The sequence below is a fragment of the Misgurnus anguillicaudatus genome, chromosome 22 (genome assembly GCF_027580225.2).
Source record: "Misgurnus anguillicaudatus chromosome 22, ASM2758022v2, whole genome shotgun sequence".
Lineage (NCBI taxonomy): Eukaryota > Metazoa > Chordata > Actinopteri > Cypriniformes > Cobitidae > Misgurnus > Misgurnus anguillicaudatus.
In genome coordinates this window covers 7030930-7057812 of record NC_073358.2, presented here as the reverse complement: position 1 = coordinate 7057812, position 26883 = coordinate 7030930, and the positions used below count along the sequence as shown (strand labels likewise).

The window sequence follows — 26883 nt, the reverse complement described above, 5'->3', positions numbered from 1 at the left end:
AAACTGATATTCTCGTCCGTCTGGCGGAGCAGATATAGATGCAATTACATAGACAGATAGATAGATAATTAAGGAGACAGATAGATAGACAGATAGATAGACAGATAGATAGACGGATAGATAGATAGATAGATAGATAGATAGATAGATAGATAGATAGATAGATAGATAGATAGATAGATAGATAGATAGATAGATATCTCAAGTGCCTTTTTGGCATTAGTAATGCCCACACTGTGCACTCCAAATACCATTTTTCTCCTCTTTTCCACCTCGCCAACGATAATTTCTACTTCACATTGAGTGAAGTTACGTTTTTTTGATTTCCTCTCTGTGTTTGCCATGATTTCGCAATCAATGCATATTAACTTGTGGGCATTTCACGGACTATTTATGGGCAACTATGGGCCTGTCATGAAGCCGCAAAAGCTGCGCTACATTTAGAATTGATTGTGATTTATTAAGGGAAAAATGCGTAGGATGTGCGTGCGCACGGTTTTATAAATCCGAATATTTCTGTGCGTACGCACGTCCTATGTTTCATCCGTACGCCACTTCTGACGCAAATCCTACGCAAACTTTTATAAATAAGGCCCCTGAGCATGCAGAGCTTTCTGTGGCCGTCTGTAAGGCAAACGTTTTATGTGTACCTGGCTGTAACGTATAGGGTTATAGATGTGACATTTCCTATCAAAACTAGTAATATAATTTCTTAAATAATGCATTTATTCCCAATATATTGAACCATCTGTCAATCTTTGCCGAGTGGCAACCTTCCGTTCTCTCCGATGAAGCCAATACGGAAGTGACTTAAACTGCAATAGAGGGTGGCTCCAAAAGGGAGTCAATTCTCATAGACCCCCATGTTTAAATGCCCAACTTTACAGCAGGAAATGTTTACAGCCTGGTACAAAGTGTGCTTTTGGTCTATATAGCCAAGTTTGCCCTTCATGACAACTGTGGCGGGTGAATATTTTTGTAACTCATCCGTTTAAATTATATTAAGTAGGGGTGTGACGAGACCTCATGCGACGAGATCTTGCGAGATTACTCGTGGAGGTGAAATGCTGGCCGTTTTTCAAACAAAAGGCTGCATCCTTTGGAGGTTGCATTGGTAGACTGCATTCACAAAGACTGTCTTATTACAAAGTATTAACAATTATAAAGTTTACTTTCCATTTCCATTGCAGCTTTCCTATTGAGACACGGCCACTGATATCAGCATAAAGTTACATTTCTGGCTAAACTTTTTACAGTGCATGGATTTTATTCCATCGTTTACTGAGTGTGCTTTTTTTGTTTGGGTTTCCAATAATGTTCATTTGAGACACGTGTTTTTCTATTGATCAGTGCCAGATGTGAAGTGTCTCAGCAGATTAAACCCTAACATGATTTATAGTCTGCATGTTTTTGCTCAAGAATGAAAGTGGCTGTATAATTTTTATTGTAAAGAATTGGACAAATATTAAAGATTTAAATGGATTTAAACGTTGTATGGCCAAAAGTAAGCATCTAAAGTGAAAGTAACAGAAGCGGCTCCATTAGCGCCCCCTGCAGGCATTTGTTATAATACACATAATACTGTTTTTATTACAAAGTTTTACTACATATTTCTGTAATGTTTTTGCTTGTTTTGATACTTTATTTGAACCAATTCTTATTGCATCGTCATTATTATGTTATTTTAAAGGTTATTGCTCACTTGGGTCTATTTTTATTACCAAAAAATATCAAATTACTTAATTATCAATTAGCAAAATAATTGTTAGGGATTGTCCGACTCCTAGATTAGTTAAAACATTTTAAAAAATGTGATTTCAGTTTCCCATTCATTTATTTTATCATTAAAACAATTAAAAATCCCGTGTCTCGGCTCGTGGATTAAGTGTCTTGTCACACCCCTAATATTTAGCCTTATAGTTCTGCATAATTAAGGGCGTACCAAAGTTCAAATCTGGTGAACTCTGACCTGCAAAGTCTAATGTGACGGCCCCTTTAGCATACTTTTTTGGCCTTTAGGTCACTGCACAGATCACGTGAATGAAAAGTATCAATTGCTTATCCATCCAAATAGCTTGGGCTGCGGATGTCAAGCTAAGCGTACTTTTTTTGATAGCTAGTTGATAAATGTACATTATAAGATATTTAAAAAGACTAAAAATATCCCACCTATACATTTTCAAAGTACACATATATTTGCAAGGGAGTTGGAATGTGTGAAACTACGAATGAGAGTTGTAAACATATATATGCTTTCTAATGAGAGTGCAATCAGTAGCTGCGTTTACATGGACATTTGTAATCCGTTTAAATGATCAATCTGAATAAAAATACTCCATGTAAACACCTCAATCGGACAAAAAAATGCCAATCTGATTAAAAATCTAATCCGCTTGTTAGGGGTGGTTTATACCGTTTGTAATCCGCTCAAAATGACATGTATACACTTGATCGGATGGATAACTGAAACTGGGATGCTCTGCGCATGTGCCATCTTTTCTTTTTTTTAATGTCGGTTGGCAAACGCACTGAAAGGTGCATTTCCGCCACCTACAGGACGGCAGTGTAGATCATATGCACACGTGCAATGACGTAGAATTGCCGTAATGACATGTGACGCAAATAACTCGAGTTTGTTTTGTTGAAGGAATTCACAAGAAGTGATTGTCTTGTTAATCTTGTTCCTATTATCCGTCCAATTCCGCATAAAGTGATACAAGACAGCGTTGTCCGGTCAGTCCATGATTTATTCTCTGATCCACAAACGCGTGTGTTTGGACTCGCTCTCGCGAATGGTCCCTGCAGCACCGCGTGAAGTAAAATACGCTTTTTGGGCACACGTGAATGGGTGTTTTTGCTGCTGCTTTATAATCAGTGAGGCACAAAGCAAATCTTGAAACAGCGTGAAACTATATTTGTGCAATGTGCGCATGTCAAATGATCAAATCTGATGTAAATCTTGTGTCATATAAACACGCACATCAATCCGATCACATTATTAAGTGTTCATGTAAACACTATGATAGGATTTATTAATCGGAAGGATTTTAATCCGATGGAGGCAAAATGTGTCCATGTAAACGTAGCTACTGTCACATTTTGTCATAAGCACATTACTAATTTTATAAAAGCGTTTCTTTTCAGCTATCCTATTGGTATTAAAGTATTTCCTGTGCTAATCTGACCAAACCATCTCTGCTTCCTCTTTATTCACAGACCAAGTAGTGAAAATCTAAAACTGAGAACACCATGTTGAAAGGGGGCACTGCCAAAGCGGCACTGCCCAGGACAGGAACCCCAAACGTTACAAAGCTGCCCACCAGCAGTTCCCACTCCAGCAACTCAGGGATGAAAACCTCCAGATCCTCCAGCACCATCGCCTCTGACCTGCGACTCAGCAAGGTGAGCTCAGAAACAGAGACAAATAAAAGGAGTGAGAGTAAGTTGTACTCTAAACACTCAAGTGTATTAAATGCATAATGCAGCAGAAGAGAGAGAGAGAGAGACTGAATGAAAGAAAGATATTGGCACACGCTAAGGTGCAGTGAAACTAAATTAAGTAAATGAGATATTACTAAATATTGTGTAGAGATTGAGATAATGATTTTTTCCGGTTCACATTGTAAATCAGTCTTAGGTTGCTTGTAAGAAGGTGCATATGAATAAAACATTATTATTAAAACCTTAACCTGTATTGTTTTCCTTATAAAGCCTGCATTGTATTCTTCACATCTTTACTATTACAGCTAAGTAAAAAGACCTTCAAATGTCCCTATAGTACACAGGATAGGGATACTATTTAACAACATTTAAAAAAAAACATTTTACAGCAGTGTAAAATGTAAGACAAAGCCACTTTTAGGTTTTGCTGTTATGCTATTACAGGACCTGAAATATATTTTAAGCTGTTTACGTGTCACTGATTGTTTAGTAATGTTCCTGTGTGTACTGTAGATAAAGCGAGCAAGCAGTGATGATGCTTTGGCTAAACCTGTTCTGGGGTCAGTGCCTGCAGTGCCTCGGTTGAGGAAGACCATCACCACGGGAGCCATCTCTGAGCTGTCGGACAACAGACCACGCAGCGCTTCAAGTAGGACTTGAATACACTTGCACACGGTCACAAACTCTTCTGAAACGTACGGTTTTCTTTTCTTTTAGGTGTCAAGTCATATTTAGATTTCATACTTGTATTTCAAATGCATGGGTATTGATACGCATTACATCCAGTATAATTAGGGATGTACCGGTCCGATTGTTCTTACTGTCAAGCTATTAAGGACAACGTATTATAAAAGCACGGAACAGATGCATGCAAGATATTTTAGTTCACGGAGACTCGGATGTGGTACTTACAACTGGGTTAAAGGTGGGGTGCATGATTTTTGAAAAACATTTTCAGAGATCATGCATCCCACCTTTTAAGCACTGGCGATGCGATCTGGATGAAATGTCGCACACAAACACACACACACGTGTGCACAATGATTTTAAAAAGTCTTTGTAAGCTGTTGGATGGACGCAGTACTCTATGTGCTAAGCACGGTTAACGGTTATGAACTTTTCATTGCGAAAAAAGGCGTTCTGAAATGGTTCTGAATACGTGTGATTATGTGAGATTACCTGTCCAGTCAACTCGTAGTATGTAAATCTGTTGCCAATGTTGATTTTGCCTGAGGTTCAAAACTGCTTAGGTTTTTATTTTTGTAAAGACTTTGAAAACGTACTAAAACGGTGACCCTAAAACCGTGACACACACTGAACCGTGAGTAATTTAAACCGTTTCACCTCTAGCATGCGTGCATGCCATTTCAAATTGTTCAAGAAAAGTACGTAGTATCAGATCGGCTTGTATCAGGATCGTCCGATACTCAGAATTCTGGTATCGGATCGGTAATGGAAAAGTTGTATCGTGCATCCCAAAGTATAATAAATAATATGATTCAAGCAATATAATCGACTTACTGTAAAAAATATCTGGGTGATTCTTACGAAATCCAGACTTAAAAGGTGTCCAGCATCAGATTTTTTAAAAAATCCATTGAAGGGATTTTTATTCTTTGCACTAGGGATGTCCCGATCAGGTTTTTTTGCCCTCGAGTCCGAATCCGAGTCATTTGATTTTGAGTATCTGCCGATACCGAGTCCCGATCCGATACTTCTATAATACATAAAAAAAGAATAAATAAGAGCGAAAAAAACAGAACCAGGATGTTCCTTATGTCATGCTGCACGCATTGCTGTTTCTGTGTGGAGTCAAAAGAGTCTAACTCTGTGCCAGCGCATAACTACAGATGTGTTAAAAAATAATGAGAATATATATAGTATATGTACAGGGGTTAAATTGGGATTTGTTTTGTGGGGATGCTCTGTTGGGAGGGAGGGTTCGAGGGGTAAAATGTTTAATCCTGATGACAGCAAAGCCACTGGTGTGTTTCAATGACATTTTGGACATCTGATAGGATTTTATAAGTTTCGGTTTTAAAGCTGTGCCACATGTTGACCCAAACTTTAAAACCTGAACTTTAAATGATGCAAATCTATGAGTCTGACACCCTATATGCATTTGTTGCACATGTCATTATGAACAATTGATCAAACTTTGAATGATGTTATAAGAATCAACCTCCTTGACTAATTCTAGGCATAAGATAGGCTACCAAAAAGACTCAATTAACAAGAAAAACAACATACTGATTCAGCAAAATATCTTATAAATTAGCCATAGAGATTCCCTAAGCTGGTCAGCAGTTAGTTATAAAATACGTATAGTTAGGTCGTAATTAATCTGGATAATCAAAATACATTATTTTATTAAACTATACAATCAGTTGTATCCAGTTATCTAGTTAACATATTGTAATGAGATGAGTGACATGGCTAGACGTACTTTAATACTTTGTTTCTAGACTTCTATTAAGTTTTCTCGACGTGGGCACCATTCTTACCTCTCTCTCTATCTCTCATCTCTACAGTATCCTGCACAAATGCGCGTTCTTGAGGTTCTGAGTGAGATGCGGAGCTGCGTCTGAGCACATGGTGACAAAAACGATCAACGCGTCGTTTAAATGAGCTGTAAAAACCCGGTTTTGTCGTGGGTTCCTTGCACGCACGAGTGTGAAGCCTATGAATGAATTTGAAAGCACGTCAATGGGCTTGTTCGACTTCATGCAGCGCCGCAACAATCGACAGCCGGGTGACGTCAAACTACCGCGAGAGTGATCCGCAAAATCATACGGAGGAGTTTGCTTTAAAATCGCTCTCGCGGAGCTTGGACGTCATCCGGCTGCCGGTTGTTGCGTTGCTGCATGGAGTCGAACAGGCCTATTCTCTTCTCATCAGTTCACACGCACCACGCGGAGCAGAGGGAGACCTTAATGGATTTTAAACCCTGCATATGTATCCGAGTCCTGATCGGCAGGTAACGTCCGATTCCGATCGAGTCTGAAACCACGTGATCGGGGCCGATTTCCGATCACGTGATCGGATCGGGACATCCCTACTTTGCACATATAAGATTAAGGTCTGAACTTACTATAACCATTATTTTTTGAGGATTTAAAAAATATTTCCTATAGAATTATTAAGATTTTTTAGATGATCATTATAAAAATTTTTCATTACCGCAACATGATATTACATTAAATGTATGCATTTACAAAATCATGTTTCGGTAATGAGAACTAAAAAGTTTTCTAGGTACTATGACAAACAAAATTTCAACTTTTATCTGGAGAGAAAAAATAAGAACTGCTTACCTGGTAGCCATCTTGAGTGTCACAGTCAATTATGTCCCTTCCAACAATTTTTTTTTTTTGAATATGTTAGTTCCTTGAGGGCTTAAACAATGATTGAAAATTGTTGCTGAGGATGAGAACATTTTTCTTGGACACATTTATATTCCTTATTGTCTCTACATTTACCAATGATCACCAAATACCACGTTTCTAGGATAAGGTGCTGTGATGTTATGTTTAAAATTGTTTGCAACCAACACTGATCAGCTCATGTGAGTACAGCTGATGGTCTCTAGGGGGCGACATGAGATCGTTTATACAGTATCTCTTATATCATCTTCATTTGGTGTAGAGTTTGGCTTTAGTGCATCTGTTGGCTTATTTGCAGACTTTAATATATTTGGGTGATGGCAGTTAAATCTCTATAACTGCATGATCGCTCCCTGGATTTAAACTTTCCGATGCGAATGAGAAATTGTTTTTCGTTCTCAGCAGAAATTACATCTTTGAATAAAAGCCAGGTTTTGCTGAGATGATTTGAAAAACATGACGTGAAACAGAAGCATCTGGACTGACTCTGATTGGATTGTCTTTGTTCTCATATGTTTGTAGAGTGTTTTTGTATTTGTGCTCTTACAGTGAATGGAGGATCGTTGAAGGTCATTAAAGGAAGAATTTATTTTATTCTGTGTTTGCGCTGGAGTCTGATATCATTAATTTTTCTATAGTCAACACCCACAGAAAAGACATTGAACAGATGCACTTTTCCAAAGCTGTTTTTAACTCTGGCTTGGCTATGTCTTAAACCTGTAGGCCCATGTATGCAGGCATGCTAATTAAAATTGTTTTGTGTTTTCATAAGCTTGCCATTTAGTATGATGAGAAGCTGAAATAATGATTGAGGTTTTGAACTGGAATGCTGCATGGCCGCATGATCTCTCTGGGTTTGCCATTATGGGGAAATACCAGCATTAGGGTGTAGCAAAATTCTTTGTACTTTGTTATTCCCTGCAATATATCAATGCTCACTCATACAAGACATTTGAATAACATGCACGCCACAGGTGAATTGATGTTACTGCTTTGCATGTTGTTTCCAAATAATTTCCCCAGGACCCTTTAACCATTTCATTGTATATGTATTACTGTGGAATCAAATATTACTGTTTTTTTATTTACAAGAAGTTAGTATATTATTGTTGGCAGGGTCTCACTCGCTCTTTAGTATTTTAGTCCTCTATTTGGTATTTCACCCAAAACTGAAAAATCTAGCACATTTTTAAGGAAGTGTGTATAAATTTACATTTGACACATATATTGACGGAGACATTCAGAAGGGATGGGACAATAAATACCTATACACACTAATAATACCTGTCCGATGTGCTATGCTTTTGATCAGTAGGAAGTCCCTATCAATCTGAAATCACTGTTGGATGATTCACACGAAATCCAGACTTAGAAGGTGTCCAGCATCAGATTTTTTAAAAAGCCCTTGAAGCCAACTATTTTTTTTGCACATATAAGATTAAGGTCTGAACTTACTCTAACCATTATTTTTAGAGGATTTAAAAATATTTCCTATAGATTTTACATTTTTTAGATTATCATTATCAAAAATTATCATTACCGCAACATGATATTACATTAAATATATGCATACAAAGAAATTAGTATATTATTGTTGGCATGGTCTCGCTCGCTCTTTAGTATTTTAGTCCTCTATTTGGTATTTCACCCAAAACTGAAAAATCTAGCACATTTTTAAGGAAGTGTGTATAAATTTACATTTGACACATATATTGACGGAGACATTCAGAAGGGATGGGACAATAAATACTTATACACACTAATAATACCTGTCCGATGTGCTATGCTTTTGATCAGTAGGAAGTCCCTATCAATCTGAAATCACTGTTGGATGATTCACACGAAATCCAGACTTAGAAGGTGTCCAGCATCAGATTTTTTAAAAAGCCCTTGAAGCCAACTATTTTTTTGCACATATAAGATTAAGGTCTGAACTTACTCTAACCATTATTTTTAGAGGATTTAAAAATATTTCCTATAGATTTTAATTTTTTTTAAAATTATCATTATCAAAAATTATCATTACCGCAACATGATATTACATTAAATATATGCATTTACAAACTTATGTTTCGGTAATGAGAACTAAAAAGTTGTCTAGGTACTATGACAAACAAATTTTCAACTTTTATCTGGAGAAAGAAATAAGAACTGCTTACCTGGTAGCCATCTTGAGTGTCACAGTCAATTATGTCCCTTCCAACATTTTTTGTTGAAAATGTTAGTTCCTTGAGAGCTTAAACAATGATTGACAATTGTTGCGGAGGATGAGAAAATTGGTCTTGGACACATTTATATTCCTTATTATTGTCTCTACATTTACCAATGATCACCAAATACACATGTTTCTTTACTGTAAATGTTTATAGTATAATATGCACTGAAGCTTTTTATTTTTAAAATATTAATATTTCCATGTCAACGAACCCAAATCCAGTCATGGACATGTTGCGGTAATGAAACATGTCCCATTAAATGTGGAAAAAACAACTTAATTGGTTTGTATGATGTCATTTGAAATCATGTGCAAAATAGTACATGAAGAGATGTTTGTAACTGTATGCTTCTTATTTTGATACTCTTACTTTGCATTTACTTTTTTTATCAAAATGTTTCATGACTGCTCATAAGTCTAGTTTCGTGAGAATCACTGTTACTGTAGTTTGAGTCATTTATGACATGCATTTGAAAAGCAACAATCATCAAACATAATCATTTTACATATTAAAAACATATGTAAATGGTTCATCTTCTGTGGCCCATATTGAGTTTCTGCGCCCTCCGGCTTTTGGATGTAACAGCATTTTTACCCTGATTCATTGAGAAGCATAGCAATCATCATCGGCCAATTTATCGGACCAACACTAGCATTCAGTCTTTAGATTTTATGCTGACAGCTGACTTTATAAAGCTATAGTAAAACGTTTGCAAATGCACTTTTCTCAACATCAGCCTTCATACTGTTGCAGTTTCACTTGCATTTTTAGCCGCATTGATGGTAAATGATGATAAACAAACAATGTATTACTTTTGTAAGATACTATTATTTACATTGTTCTCATTCAGAATGTTTTTAGATAGAAGAACCAGTTCTGGAATTCATTATAATAACCATTAAGCAATTAAGTTGAGACTTGAGTGAAATAGAATCTGCTCAATTTTAGTTTGATCAGATTTAGAGCAACAAAACTATTTATGAGTGTTTTTAATCTTTCTCATGTAGCATAATGAAGTATGTCAGACTAGCCGAATACAGAAATGTAAACTATCTTTTTGCCAGGAAGGTTAAACAGAAATCATGGTTACATCTCAGGCAAAAATTAGATTCACATCCATGCATGTGCTCCTAAGCATGAAGATTTTTTTAATATGTCTTGGCTTTCCAGGGCTGGTGGTCATGATCATGCCATCCTGTCGTAGTAATTCATAGTCATGCGGCAGGATGTTTTGTGTGGTAGCACATGGCCTTTGTTGTTTGGGATGTGTGCTTCCGTGTCTCGTTTATGCCCCGTCGTCTCCTCGTTAGATCATCCCATCACTGTTTGATTAGTTTCCACTGTTCCCTCTTGATTTGTTCCACTATATGAAGCCCTGTAATCTAGTGTCCTGTGCTTGTGCATTATATACAGAATATAAGTAGGTATTATTGTATGTATCTTGTCCCAAGATAGATTTGCTTGGCTGTCAAGTCTCCCCAGATCTCGTTGATTGGGTTGTGTCCAGTCTGTGTTTGGGTCGAGACCAGTCGGTGTTCCTGTCGAGTCCTTATTTCAGTTCTGTTTGTTAGAGTAAGTCCTGTCTAGTATGTTTTATTTCTAGCACTGTTTTCCCCATTGTGGGTTTTTGCTTTGTGTTTGTATTATAATAAAGTCTTGTTTCGTGTCCCCCAACCTCATCTGCGATTGGGTTTGTTCCCCCAAAGTCTCGCTGGGTTGAGATAGAGCGACCGGGCGTGCAGTTCCTGAAACTGGTACAGAAATTGTTTGCCTAACGTCATTAGGGAAAAGGCATTTTTAATCATGCCACCTTTTGTTTCTACCACATGAATGTAATACATTCCGTCTGACTCAAGACACTACAATGCATTCACCGGAAATGTTAAAAAGTAATGACTCATTTATCTTTGCTTATCTCGGTTAAAAAAAGGACATCCTTATGTGGGAGAAAATAATGAAGGAAACCAAAAATATTTGTGATTTGTAGTTACCTGTAACATATGTCATGTGTTTGTTACAATATTAAAGAAGAAAAATCATGAAATCTGACTTTTTTCATGTTTAAGTGCTATAATTATGGCCTCAGTGCTTCTATCAACCTAGAAAATGTAAAAAAGATCAACCCAGTAACTTAGTTTTGGTAAATAATTTTCTGCAAGCACGTGAAAAATAGATCATTGAAATTTGGCTCGCCTTGTGATGTCAGAAGGGGATATACCACCCCTTAATCTGCACTATCCAACCACGGCACTGCCATTTAGTGCAGAGATCAGATCATTTGCATGTTAAAGGACACACCAAAAAATGTTACATTTTTACTCACACATACAAAGTGGCAATTTTAACATGCTATAATAAATGATCTATATGGTATTTTGAGCTAAAACTTTACATACACACTCTGGGGACACCAAATATTTATTTGACATCTTAAAAAAATCTTGTAAAATGTTCATTTTTCAGTGAAAAATGAAAATGTCATCATTTACTTACCCTCATAGTTAGAAAATTGTTAATAACCAAACAGATCTGGGGCACCATTCACTTCCATAGGATTCTTTTTTATAATTGTTTTTTTTTCATATTCATTTAATTTGGACTCGTGCTCTCAGGCTCCATTATGCTATTAATGGACTTATTTAAATGGTATTTGTTGAGAGTTTGTCATTACTACAGCATGTCACCTTTCATTGTAATGGTTTAATGTTGCTGTCATACTTTCACTCATGAAAGTGACAGATACTGAACTGGAATTTTAAGCTCTCGGCCAACCAGACGCACAGCTTTTGTTTTCACTGGTTGGCTGTGTCTGACAGTTGACTGAGCACTATGTACAGCACAGATTCGCTCTGAGTTTGTGTTTTTATGCGTCTTGTTTTCATTTAATAAACCTGAACAATTCAGTGATTTGCGTAACATTATTTAGTCAGTAAGTTAGTAGGGATGCAGTTCATATTAGCATTCCCTGCATGCCTTTACTAAATAGTATAATACACATTACTGTGTTGGCATAACCTTAGCTAACTTATATTTATATAAAAGATAAATATAGCTCTGTCAATATTGGCTCTGTTATTAAACAGGTTTTTTTTTTTAAATTTGCATTTGAAAATGTTTGGTAAATATTATTAATAAAACACAAATAAAAAATTAGAAAAGTCAGGGAATGAAAATAGCACCAACTACTTAAATAAACATGCATTATTATACAATAAATACATTCATCTGAAAGCAGACGTCACAGTTTTTTGTTTAAAGCTATATCACAGGTTTATAATATAATATTTATAATATACAATAACGTGTTGCTGTTAGGGCTTTAAAATGAAATGAACTAAGAGGCACATGGTCTCTCCTCTATAAATAACAGTGGAGAACCTTCCCATTCTGGTTAAGTACACGTGTCCTGCTGTCTGTCTCACCATACTTGAATGAAGACTTCCATTTTGTGTTCAGTTTCCACTACATGACAGATTGGTTAGATGTAACAACGCTTATGTCATTGTCAATGACGAATCAATAGTATGACGCACTGTTGGGGATTGACAATATGTGTAAATAGTGTGCTGTCACCCTATTCAAAACAATAAGCTTACAAGTGTTTAGACTGAGTGCTTACAGTAGTTGAAGGTGTTAATCTCTACATGTGCACCATGTATTGACATTTTGCCAGTTTTGCTTTTATTCTTAAATATACTGTATGTCAGGGGTTTTCAAACTTTTACGTCGGTCAAAATCCCTTGACCTAAATTATTTACTTGAAGAATAATTTAAGAGCACATCTGCATGTTTTACTTTAAAAACATTTTCATCTGTTTTAAAATTGTATAAGTAGTATTTTACATAGTTATTGTTATTTTTAGTGATGCACCGATGTATCGGCCGCCAATATTTATCGGCCGATTTTTGATGAATTTGAAACCAGCGGCATATCGGCAATAGCACGAGAAAGGCCGATACAGATTGTTTATTAATTAACTGCATAAAGAAATCCATTATATGTAAAAAAAAAAAAAAGAGTTAATATTGTTAATAAAATAAATACTGAATAGCTAAAACCACCTTTAAAGGTTGTCATGCTGTCTTATTATATTTGTTTTAGCTTAATTTGTGCCTCTCTTATTATGTTGGTCAGTTGAATGTTAATTAGATCCAATTCATGTTCAGTAAAAAATAAGTTGATGCAGAAATAAACTAGCTACAGTAATAGACCAACTGTATAGTATTGTATACAAGTGTTTAATATCGGTATCGGCCAGAAGTTGTCTGTATAAATCGGTATCGGCCCCAAAAAAATCCTATTGGTGCATCCCTAGTTATTATATTGGACCTTAATCTCATCATTTTCATGTATTGGTACATACAACATATCTGTCCATTTTGCATGAGTTTTCAGTTTTCTGATATGGTGTGGTCACAACATTCAGATTAAACAAATAAAGTATATATTTTGTGTAAGTGAATGTTTTATTTAGATTTTTACATTTAAAAATAATTTATTTACAATTTATGATTTAAATGTAATTAATACATTTTTATCACCCTCACAAGCGGCCTGCGGACCCCAGTTTGGGAAACCATGATATATTATATGGACTGATTATTTTGAGGTTTTAACTGAGATTTTCATATTTGGGTGAACTTTTAAAGATTGTTAAGGCAATTTACCTTTAAGATCTCATTTTCTTGAAAATTTTTAGCATTTACAACCAAAATATTTAATTTCAGTGTTAAACTTGTAATGACACCATTAATTACCACCCAATGCCATAATAACTATATTTGTAATTTTTGTTATCTTTAGTTCAGTTTGTGTTGTCTGTTTAGCCCAAATTTAACTGGAACTTTTGCCCTCGAGACGTTTCTTTATTCTAAATTGGTAACCATATGGGTGGCCATTAATGATTAATGCTGACATTATCTTCAAACATTTGCATGACGAAGTTTTTCTCTTGCTCATGTGCTGATAATCATATATGATGAGTGAAGAGATGAAAGCAATGCGAAACTACAGAGGAGTGAAACAAGAATGAAAGCGCCATCAGTGGAACAGGTTTTTGTGTTCTTTTAAACATGTATGGACAAATGTTTTCACCTACACAGAATGACTAATTAAAACTACCTGCAATTCACAGGAATCACTGTTCAGAATTACAAACACATGTCTTGAAAAAATGTACTAAAATGTTATGCTCCTAATCTCATTATTAGATTATGCTCCTAATCTTGGTTCGGATCACATTACGGTTTTTGAGGCATGGATCGGATTATTTTTCAGAGATTCAAATCAAGAAATTACAAACATTTATAAAAAAGAACAAAGTTGCACATTAAGTAAGGTCTAAAATTATCATTAGATACAGAAATCGAATCAATTAAATAATAACACTGTATTGTATTAATTAAATATAATTATTATTTTTAGAGCTACAGAAGTGATTTTCTCTTTGTCTTGGGTTGTTTGATTAACATTAATGACACAGACTTAAGTAGGTTAATTGATGTTACTGTCTCTTTAAGAACAAATAAGCACAGACTGGTTTCTGCTTCTAATTTATACACACACTTAAGACATAAACAAATGTTTTTATTAGAAAAGAATACTGTGGAGATCATTTTGGTTGAGTGTGCCCTGTCAATAACAGAAAGATTTTATGTTCGCTTGCTTTTTGAAACACGTCTCTCCGTGTGTGCACTACTGAGTGCACTTAAACCCGCGCACACACATAGACAGAGGGCGAATTACAAACGGCACAGCATAAACAGTCGTCCCACATAAAAACGTTACGTTGGTTTCATTGCTCTATTAGCCAAATGTATTTTAATACACTACAGTATGAGATACAGTGACGCAACTCTCTAAAGTTTACACATCAAGAGTTCTTTGAAAGATGATCACGTCTGATTGGAGTTGGAACGGGCACATTCAACCGCACATGCATTTGTGCGTAAAGTAAACTGCTCACTTTAGTGCCTTTTGACGGTTAAATAGTTTAAAGGATAATTCCGGTATTTAACACTTTGAGTCTCATTTCTGGTTTGTTTTGGATGAACTACAGTGATGGACACAGAAATTTTGACAATGGGTCGTGTCTTGACTTTTTGACTCGTTTAGAAGCGTCTCTTGACTGCTTCAGAATGGAAGTCAATGGCCATGCACAAACATGTCATTAAAACAACACTTAACGTTCATTTTCAAAACTGTGCTACTCACCGAGTGGTTTGTGGTGTTCGTTGATGATTAAAAACAAGTTGTGTAGCGAAATACAGTTTCTGTCGTGTTTTATTTGGCATTTTGTAAAATTCCATTGACTTCTCTTGGCCGCTTAAAAAGTTGAGAAATGTTCAACTTCTGCCGCCAGTAACGGCACTGATGCGGCGCCGACGGATCCACAATTCAGTTCAGCAACGCATGACATCACCGATTAAAAGTGAATGGGAAGCGTTAACGCTTAAGCCCCGTGTAAATGCACCGTTAAAGTGTGCGGATCTGTTGACTTGCATGACAGAGCACCTGGGTTTCTGCAAAATATCTTCTTTATTGTTCTGCCGATGAAAAAAACATATTGGATTGTGTGATAAATAAACTTGATTTTGAAAGTATGTTACCGTTTTATTACAGTTTGTTGGACTACGTTCATTCATGCTTCAGACTCAAATATAGAGCGGAAGTATATACACGGTTGTGAGGTATCTGAAAAAATAGTTCCACTATAGCAAATAACACGGATTGAAATCATACATTGCGCCAATATATTTGTTTTTAATCATCAACGAACACCACGAACCACTCGGTGAGTAGTACAGTTTTGAAAATGAACGTTAAGTGTTGTTTTAATGACATGTTTGTGCATGGCCATTGACTTCCATTCTGAAGCAGTCAAGAGACGCTTCTAAATGAGTCGAAAAGTCAAGACTCGACCCATTGTCAAAATTTCTGTGTCCATCACTGTAGTTCATCCAAAACAAACCAGAAATGAGACTCAAAGTGTTAAATACCGGAATTATCCTTTAAAATCACTTGAATGTTAACATTCGCAAACCTTTGAAACAAAGTTATAAACTTTCAAGTAATAAACTTTCCCTTTTAAATTTGCGTATTAATCCGCGAATCACATGCTAGCCCAACCGTGGGTCATGATCCGTACGGATCACGGATCAAATAGGAATCCGTTGCAGCACTATGTTCCATGGAATTGGTTTTCAATACAGCGCATTTAATTACATATCAATTCATAGTCTCTTTCATGTTGCAATAAAAATTCAAATCAATATTTCATGTCCATTTATTTATTTGCAAGACAGCTGTGTAATAAGAGATTCATTATTGCTCCATTTTTTATTGAGAGAGAGAGAGAGAGGGAATGTGAGAATAGAAGGAGAAGAATGTAGCAGGAGTAAAGAAGAAAAAAATATGTGTGCTATGTGTTTGTATTGTTCAGTTCAGGACAGATTCAGGCTAAGATGACGTGTTTTTCTTAGCCAGCATGAATATTTAACTCTCATGTATTCTAAATGAGTATGGAACGGGGCAGGGGGCAAAAGAGAAAAATGCATCTATGCTTTCATACCTTTTACTAAGAAACTAAATGAATCAGTCAAAACTAGGGGTTGTAAAATCCCAACACTCCATCCAGTCTGTGTTTTTGCATAGAGAAGAAAGTGCCTCTTCTCTTGGCATCCTTCACATTTTAAGGTGAATGAATTCCTCCTCTTGTTCATACTGTCATACACATTCTTCTTTCCATACGGTTCCACTACCAGCTGCAGTGCAAAAAAAGATAATGAAAAGAGTAGTAATCAAGAGAGAGAGAGAGAGAGAGAGAGAGATGAAAAACTGTATTTGCTCTAATTTGCATGCTTGAGTTTATGGAGGAGGAGCAGATGTGTGACAGAGTAAGGCCACGCCCCCTATGTATCTGATCAAAGCAGAATAATAAACACTGACTACATTCTGCTACAGCTGTTGGCTCATGCAGTGAGAGAGAGAGAGAGAGAGAGAGAGCGAAACACTGACTAGTGTTTGACTGGGACAGCAGGAATGTGATCCAGTTGCTGATTCATACCCGTCAGGACGAGAAGAGAGGACAAACAGGACTGTAACATATTGTCTTTTTCTACGTGCCGGCATTGAATTAGGACTGATTTGTGTGATCTGTCAGGTGTGTCTGGCTGAGGTCGGAGCTCTGCTCTGATGGATTAGCGTGTCATCAGTGAAACAGCGAGTAGAACAGACATGGGGAACCAAGAAACCAGGGTGGAGGAGCCGGAGACAGGTTTGACTAATATATCATCTTGCTGTGGATGTATTCTTTATCATTTATCATTCTTGTGTGTTGTTTGGGATTATGGCTCACTGTCACCATCCAACACTTGACCAAATTTTTTTTCAGCCCACTTGCTAAATTTACTGTGTGTGTCACATACTGGTTTGGCCACCAAACTAGCGTTGGTGACAAGATGTCCTTCATCAACCAACTTCATCCTATGTATGTTGACCAGCTAAGTTATCCTGGTGAACAGCATGTACGCTGGTTGTTTTTTGTCGGTGTATCAGTCTGTTTCCTTGCGCTTCCTCTGTCCCTCTATTTCCCTGTGTCATTGACACTGTTGTGCTGTTGGACGCCCGCCGTCGTGATGTGACAGTGCAGCTGTAGGAGTTTTAAGATGATGAATGAAGCTCTTATCTACACTTGTATACTGTACCTCTCATTGGTATTCATTACTGCCCTGTGTGTGTACATGCTGTCAAGACAGAGCACCATACTGAGTCAGAGCTGCTCGGAAATAGCCTGCACAATATGTGACCTCTGATACTAAAGCAAACAGTATTACTTTTACTCATCAAAAAGCCCCTTAAAGTAAATCTGGGTGTGTAGCTTACCCAACACCATTTGTTTTGTTGACATGAATGATCTTGAAAAGAAAGTTTGACTGCACATTCACACAAACTTAATTTTTCGGCAAATCACCTTTGTCAAAAATTTGCGATATGACAGATGTAAATGACACCTCAAATTATTGTTCATGCAGTTTAATGATATGTATGCTATTAAATTTTTGACTGACTGTAATGAAAATGAACTGACTGTCGTGTCTGTCTGTAGTGTCTGTCTGGCATGTCTGTCTGGCGTGTCTGTCTGTCGTGTCTGTCTGTCTGTCTGGCGTGTCTGTCTGTCTGTCGTCTCTGTCTGTCGTGTCTGTCTGTCGTATTTCTGACTGACTGTCATGAAAATGAAAATCTGTCTGTCATGTGAGTCTGTCATGTCTGTCTGTCGTGTCGTTGTGTCTGTCCTGTCTGTCTGTCTGTTGTGTCTGTCTGTCTGTCGTGTTTGTCTGTTGTGTCTGTCTGGCGTGTCTGTCTGGTGTGTCTGTCTGTCTGTCTGTCTGTCTGTCATGTCTGTCTGGCTTGTCTGTCGTGTCTGTCTGTCTGGCTTGTCTGTCTGTTGTCTCTGTCTGTCTGTCGTCTCTGTCTGTCATGTCTGTCTGTCATATTTCTGACTGACTGTCATGAAAATGAAAATCTGTCTGTCATGTCTGTCTGTCGTGTTGTTGTGTCTGTCCTGTCTGTCTGTCTGTCTGTGTCTGTCTGTTGTGTTTGTCTGTTGTGTCTGTCTGGCATGTCTGTCTGTCTGGCGTGACTGTCTGGTGTGTCTGTCGTGTCGTTTAAGTCTGTCCTGTCTGTCTGTCTGTTGTGTCCGTCTGTCTGTCGTGTTTGTCTGTTGTGTCTGTCTGCCGTGTCTGTCTGGTGTGTCTGTCTGTCGTGTCTGTCTGGCTTGGCTCTCTGTCTGTCATGTCTGTCTGTCTGGCTTGTCTGTCTGTTGTCTCTGTCTGTCGTCTCTGTCTGTCGTGTCTGTCTGTCATATTTCTGACTGACTGTCTTGAAAATTCAAATCTGTCTGTCTGTCTGTCTGTTGAGCCGGTCGTGTCTGTCTGTCCGTCGTGTCTGTCTGTCGGTCAGTCAGTCTGTCGGGTCGGTCAGTCAGTCTGTCGGGTCTGTCTGTTGTGTCTGTCTGTCATGTCTGTATGTCTGTCTGTGTATCTGTCTGTCTATCTTGTCTGCCTGCCTGCATGCATGCCTACCTGTCTTGTCTTGTCTGTGGTGTTGTGTCCTGTCCTGTCCTGTCTGTCTTGTCTTGTCTTGTCTTGTCTTGTCTTGTTGTGTCTTGTCTTGTCTTGTCTTGTCTTGTCTTGTCTTGTCTTGTCTTGTCTTGTCTTGTCTTGTCTTGTCTTGTCTTGTCTGCCTGCCTGCATGCCTACCTGTCTGTCTGTTTTCTGTCTGTCTGTCGTGTTTGCCTGCCTGTCTGTCTACAGTATCTATCTTTGTCTGTCTGTCTGTCTGTCAGACAGTCTGTGTTGTGTATGTGCTGAAAACCCACAGTCCACCACAGGGGATGGGTAGTTGACATGTAAATGTGTCATAAGGTGTAGAGATACTCGGATTGATCGGCCACTGATCGGTACCGCATTAAATGAATCGATCGGTACTCGCTAAATTTGCCGATCTCATGGACCGACATTTCTGTTTACTTTTGTCATCATAGGGCTCCTAAATGCGGCCGCAATTGAAGACCATTTTTACGCAGTGCGATCATTTTACAACCCGTTGCTGATGTGTGACCTGCATATTATAATTTTTTTGGGCTTATTTATTTGATTCTCTATTAAAACAATAATATAGGCTACCTAATTACTGAGAATAATATAATGCTACATCTGTGGTATTACTTTATCTAGAAAAAGAGTATATTACCTTAAAGAATCAGCATCGGGGCATTGGTATCGGCCGATTATAAAGCCAACAAATTGGTTCTCTGTATCGGCTGCAAAATTCCTGATCGGAGCATCCCTATTAAGGTGTGTCATAAGGTTCCTAAAATTTTGGAAAAACCCTCATAATATACATATAGCTTGAGAGAGATTTATCTTAATATTAGAGTTACAAATAACATGTCTTCAATTTTTTTAAACAATTTTTCAGTTTTTGCTGTGTCACACCATATGAAACATTTATGGTAAATGGACTGCATTTATATGGCGCTTTTAACAGACCTATGGCCATCCAAAGCGCTTTACAATTAGCCTCAGATTCACCCATTCACGCACGCAAATTTATACACCGACGGCGGTGTCAGCCATGCAAGGCGCCAGCCAGCTCGTCGGGAGCAGCTGGGGTTAGGTGTCTTGCTCAGGGACACCTCAACACTTGGTCCGGTGGAGCCGGGGATTGAACCACCAACCTTCCGGTTTGTAGACAACCTACATGAACCACTGAGCCACTGCCGCCCCAAATTTATGGATTATTTGTCACCTACCCAGATAAATATTCTCATACATTTGCATAAAAAAGTGTTGCATTTTACTGTTAATTTATATACATTTTGTTTTACCCTGCCAGTTTGATGTCTCTCTTTCTCACAATCACTCTGTATGCTGTGCTGTCTGTGCTCTTGCCTGGTTGTTGGTCTTGCCAGCTCATGAAAGTTGACATTCAGTTCAGTTGTAGAGTTACTGTAATCTTCACATGTCCTTGTGATCGAATCGTGAGTTTCCTACTGAACGTTCTGAAAACAAAAAATTCCTTCACAGTGTATTTGCATCCTTAATGTGTGTGGTTGAACAGATGATTGTGTGTTGTCTGGCAGAGAGACTGCGGCCGGCCGCCTGTTTACCACAGCAGGAATCTTATCTATGATAGAAAACGCTGCCAATGTGTGCGTGTTTATATGTGCTTGAGATGAAACAGTAGGTTTTTGTGATGAACACACACACACACACACACACACACACACACACACAACTTTATCTACCTTTACAGCTTGACATCCTTTGGCAAAAGTAAATATGTTTTTAGGAATATGTCGCAATTCTGTAAAGAAATTACCTTTTGATGCTGATTACACTTCCTTCCACCATCCAGATGTTTACAGTCCCTGATTTATCAAGGTTCAATGCATTTTGAATAAATCCACAAGGAGATTAAACCGCGATAAAGCCATCACTTTGAGCTGGGGAGAAATGTGATGATTCATTTATAATGGAAAAGGTTTGGATAGAGCAACGAGTCTGGCTTTGAAAGAGTCCAGATTAGATAAGGTACCAGAGCAAAATAAGGAGGATGAATTATTATACAAGCCATACTGTATGTGTGAGCATTATTTCGAAACAGCTGGACTGATTTCACTATCTAGGTTTATACAAGGACAGCAAGCTTTCCCCTTTTAAAATCAATCAAACTTTTAGTAGAAACCCTTTCTCGGTCCAATACGGCAACAAAAAACACACACACAAAGGCATAATCCACAATCACTTAAAAGACCACCCATTTACATTTAGGCATTTAGCGGATGCTTTTATCCACCCTAATAGAGATTTTGTTTTACTGATAACATTTGAATGTCTCACAAGATGCTTCTTTTACAGATTTTTCTTTCTCTCCACAATAAATCTACGTAGCTTACGCATTATAATCGCATAAGCGAATCCACTTGACTTAATTGCTTTGTTTTTATGATTTCCAGATCTGCCTTTGATGTCAGATGAGCTACCCATAATGTCAGTAAAGAATGACTTTGCTGGCAGAGAGCAACTTAATTTATTTTTATACCAAATGAAACTTGTTTTAATGATTACATTTGTATTGGACAACAGATGTTCGCTTTTATGCAACATGTAACATGGAAATGTTCACGTCTTGTAGGCATCAAAGAACGGACAGTACAATGTTTATAAAAGACGCCCCAAACACTGTCTATCTGTAACTTTATTAAAAGTTGATTTAGGTTGCACTTAGCTCTGAGTCAGAATTGTTTTTAGGAAATCGATTCATGTTGTGAGAATGGGGTGGTGCGTTGGAAAGGGAAGCTCATTTTATCTCTCCACACATGTTGTCAGCTACAGCTGAGTTGTACCAAGAAAGTTGAAAGCTGAAAGCATTCAATTTGGTTTAATGGACAGCTATATCTGTTAAACTTTACACTTCTAATCTGTAAACGAAAAGATGGACTGTTTAAAAGCAGGGAGGTTTCTAGCAAAGCGATTTTAATCTAATGGAGAATGAACAAGCGACTATGCTCAGCGGTTATTCAGATGACCTTCGCATTCAAACATGGCTCAACGGCGAATCTGTTTTCAGAACAGTTTGAAAAGGAAAAGATGTTTGTCCACCAGGATGGGTTGGAAAAATAGCAAAGGACGGGTAAAAAGAAGCAATTTCATGCTCAAAAAAGGACAGAAGAAAGGTCCAGCACCCTGTCGGTGACTAGGTTCACATTATCCAAATGTTTTAGGGTTTGTGTAATACTGAACTTATATGCCAAATGCTTTGTTGAGAGGGGAAATGATAGAGAGTGAGTTTTTGTATTGCGATAGTATTGTGTGAACCTCTGGTGATATCAGCACAGCAATAACAGTGGCCCGGTCGGTGGAACAACAACTCTTGTTTGTTTTCTTTGTCCTTCCATGTCCAGCTCATCAGATAGTTTGTGTATGCATTATCTGCTTGTCAGCGGTGTTAGTTGTTTTAGATAACAACAGAGGAAGAAGAGGAATTTTAGGCTGGATTACTGGACGTCTGAAATGCCTCAGGTTGCTGGTCTCTATTAACTACAAAGGAAACAACTATATTGATGCTTTAAAGGGGATATATCATGAAAATCCGACTTTTTTCCATGTTTAAGTGCTATAATTGGGTCCCCGGTGTTTCTATCAACCTAGTAAATGTGAAAAAGATCAACTCAGTAAATTAGTTTTGTTAAACCATTCTCTGCAAGCATGTGAAAAAATAGGTAATTGAAATTTTGCTCCCCTTGTGATGGCAAAGGGGGGATAATATCGCCCCTTAATCTGCACTATCCACCCACAGCTAGTGATGCACCGATGTGAAAATTTTGGCCGATACCGATAACCAATATGACCCTTGTCTGTTATGGCCGATACCGATATTTGCTGATGCCGATATCTCTGTATAGAAAACACATTTTAATGATAATCAAATAAAGAGCTATTTTCCAAAACACTTTTTTTACTTTTGTAACCTAACCTAACCCTAACCCCCACACTCACGTCTCCTACACACACGTCAAATACACAGGAATGATTATCGGCCTGTTCACATCGGCCCTATTTTGACATCGGAACGATGCCGATGTGTAAAAAAATGACCATATCGGCGTCCCAAAAGTGTCACCGCAGTGACGCAGCGAGAGTTCCCTCGAAAGGAAACTGTAACAATGTATCTGAAAAGGTAACACAATGTAACCTTGCTTTCACTTGAAATGTGTCCCCACATTTAGTCCTTGAAGTTTGAGGGTATTGGACCTGGAAAGTCCTTGAAAGGTCCTTGAATTTGGAGTTAACTAAGGTGTGGGAACCCTGTTTTTTACTATGGAACTGAATTGTGCTCCTGTTTTCTGCTTGATTATAAATATCTTCCTTTGTGGTCAGCAGAACTAAAACAATTATACAAAACTTGAGGGTAAATAAATAGCGACTGCAAAACTTTTTTTGGGGGGTAAACTATACCTTCAACGGCACAATATGTAATTTTTACCAATCGCAGTGCATGCGCAGTGCCTCATGAAGTGAAACAGACCTATAGTTTCTTTGACAGTATAAGCAAAAACCATAAATAACCCAGACATGACACAGCTGACATAGACACTAGCGACAGATTGCTTTTTAAAATGACGAATTTTCAGGATTTCCAAATGGTTGAAAACATTTGGAATAACGTTAAGTAAAAAATATGTGAAAAAATATGTAACACTGTGCTTTGCAGGGACTTTAAGAATTCTACCTGCACCATTTACACTGTAGACATCAATGATCAAATTATGCAGATTGTTAAATGTGTTTTTATTTATCTAAATTTTAGAAGGAACTATGAGTCAATGTGCTATAGGGTTAAAGGTCTAGTTCTTAAGAAATACGTGAGGTGCACAAGTTTGCGTTTTGTAAGGCATTTACTGCATGTTCTGAGGGCTTGTGTTCGTTTTGCAGAGAAGTCTCATTAAAAGGAGAGATTATGCAAAGCTTTACCTGTTAAAGGGTGGTGACCTGCTGTTGTGCTCAAGGGCAAAGCTCTGCCCTCTCTCTCCCATCAACAAGTTTTCTTTCTCACGGCAAATGTAACGCTTCACTGCTGCAGTCAGACTAATGTTTAAGATCTGGTCTCAGATCAGTATGATGGCATAACCTTAGCAGCAGACAAGTCAATTTATCCGAACTTTATCTAAAACACCCCCTTGACCTTTTCAGATACTTATGGGGCAGTTTTCCGCACAGGGCTTATCCTAGTCCCAGACTAAGATCTTCCTTAATTTGTAAACATCTTGCACTGACAGACACCATTAAGGTTTTTATAAAGTCTGTTTGTAAAAATTAGTTTAATGTCGGACCCATACAATTTGTAATTTTTTAAAACAATCTAAAGGACAATGATACAGGATAACAAAATATGTCACTGTTTCTCTTACCTTGCGATTAGTATGTTGCTGATATACGAGTTCACTGTATTGATCTTAGTAAACGCTCTCTCACGTGCATTTGTCTTGGATAGGTGTGGCATGTTTATATTAAATATTGTCCTGTTTGTCAATGGGTGTATATTTGTAATGCCAGATCATACAAAGTAAAATATTAATCACTATGATAGCCATATAACTTTCTGTGTGCAGGTCTAGAAAGATAAACATCACTTTGCTGTAATTTGTCTAAGACATAAATCATTAGTCTGGTGCAATAAAAACATTATAAAGGTGTTATTATAATCTAACGGCCTAATGCCTCATTGGCGGCAGGGCTATTTTCACAGTCAACAGACAAATAACAGCTCCTTACACAATCGACTTAATTGTTTTGCACTGCAGAAAAAAGAATAACACCCCCTATATAGCTGCTTAGTTTTAGTTTCAGACAACATGATGTTGGATTTAACAGTAGTGCAGTAAGGTATAGCCTTCATTTACAATGTAAAGTTTAATTTACTAAGTACAGGTATATAAAATGGCCAATTTATGTAATGTAATGAATTCACATGTTCCCCAGTTTGAATAGGATATCATTTTTATGTCTTTATTTAATTATATTTTATATTATTGTATCAATACACTAGAAATGTGTAAAATGATTTAGCATTTACATAAAATAAAAAGAACTGCAATTAAAACTAGTATTTTTGCTTCTTAACATCTCACTGTTTCTGTTACCTAAGCATAGAATAATTAAAAAAAACCTGTAATAGGCCAAGGCATCCGAACCGAAAACCGTGGACAAGAACCGAAAATTGTATTGAACCGTGAACTAAGTGTATTGTTGCATCACTTATATATATATATTAAGGCCGGGACTCGATTAAAAAAAATAATCTAATTAATTAGAGGCTTTGTAATTAATTAATCGAAATTAATCACATTTTAATCACATATAAATATTTGACCTGAGAACATTGAGAAGTAATTTTTTCAAATGGATTTTTAGTATACCATGAATAATGACTGAATACATAAGCTTAAGCAACAAAATATTGTTTATTTTTGTTCAACCAAGTCGTTGTACTCGGAGTCGGGGTAATGTCCACGCTAGCTTCTATATGTTTTGCATTGAGATGATACTTGAGGCTCGATGTGCTGCGGTGATATGTGAATTCCTTGTTGCATAGCTTACACACAACCATGCTCTTATCGACGCTTCCATCCGTTCGTTTTTTATTAAAAAAAAAATCCCATCCACGCGGCCAACCAAAGCGATCTCATCAGCTTCTTCGTTCATGTTCACTGTGGTTTGTTGTTGTCTGAAGTCATGAACGCTAGTTGGTGCTGCAGTATAATTGGTCCACCGAAATCGCCGAATCCAATGAGAAATGTTCTGCGGTGCAAAAATAAGTGCGATTAAAATGCGTTAAAAATGTTTAACACGTTATTTTTTGTGTAATTAATTAATCTTAATTAACGCGTTAAAGTCCAGGCCCTAATATATATATATATATATATATATATATATATATATATATATATATATATATATATATATATATATATATATATATATATATATATATATATATATATATATATATATATATACAGTCTTGTTCAAAATAATAGCAGTACAATGTGACTAACCAGAATAATGAAGGTTTTTAGTATATTTTTTATTGCTACGTGGCAAACAAGTTACCAGTAGGTTCAGTAGATTCTCAGAAAACAAACAAGACCCAGCATTCATGATATGCACGCTCTTAAGGCTGTGCAATTGGGCAATTAGTTGAAAGGGGTGTGTTCAGTCTACCTTTGACTGTACAAACTCAAAACTATTTTGTACAAACATTTTTTTTTCTGGGATTTAGCAATCCTGTGAATCACTAAACTAATATTTAGTTGTATGACCACAGTTTTTTAAAACTGCTTGACATCTGTGTGGCATGGAGTCAACCAACTTGTGGCACCTCTCAGCTGTTATTCCACTCCATGATTCTTTAACAACATTCCACAATTCATTCACATTTCTTGGTTTTGCTTCAGAAACAGCATTTTTGATATCACCCCACAAGTTCTAAATTGGATTAAGGTCTGGAGATTGGGCTGGCCACTCCATAACATTAATTTTGTTGGTTTGGAACCAAGACTTTGCCCGTTTACTAGTGTGTTTTGGGTCATTGTCTTGTTGAAACAACCATTTCAAGGGCATGTCCTCTTCAGCATAGGGCAACATGACCTCTTCAAGTATTTTAACATATGCAAACTGATCCATGATCCCTGGTATGCGATAAATAGACCCAACACCATAGTAGGAGAAACATGCCCATATCATGCTCCATGCTTCACTGTCTTTACTGTGTACTG

The 26883-nt window shown here is 37.2% G+C and overlaps 1 protein-coding gene across 3 annotated transcripts in view; it reads left to right on the top strand.

The window, feature by feature from the left end:
- The window catches only part of specc1 (sperm antigen with calponin homology and coiled-coil domains 1), a 177362-nt gene that overhangs the window by 30254 nt on the left and 120225 nt on the right, over positions 1-26883 (top strand). For 2 of the 3 annotated variants that reach the window (XM_055200567.2, XM_055200569.2), the window contains exons 2-3: positions 3217-3402; positions 3955-4090. In XM_055200567.2, the coding sequence (XP_055056542.2) occupies positions 3250-3402; positions 3955-4090 (289 nt within the window). In that variant the 5' untranslated portion in view covers positions 3217-3249. Of the gene's footprint in view, positions 1-3216; positions 3403-3954; positions 4091-16995; positions 17317-26883 lie in introns of those variants that run through there. The other variant, XM_055200568.2, reaches the window with a different exon arrangement.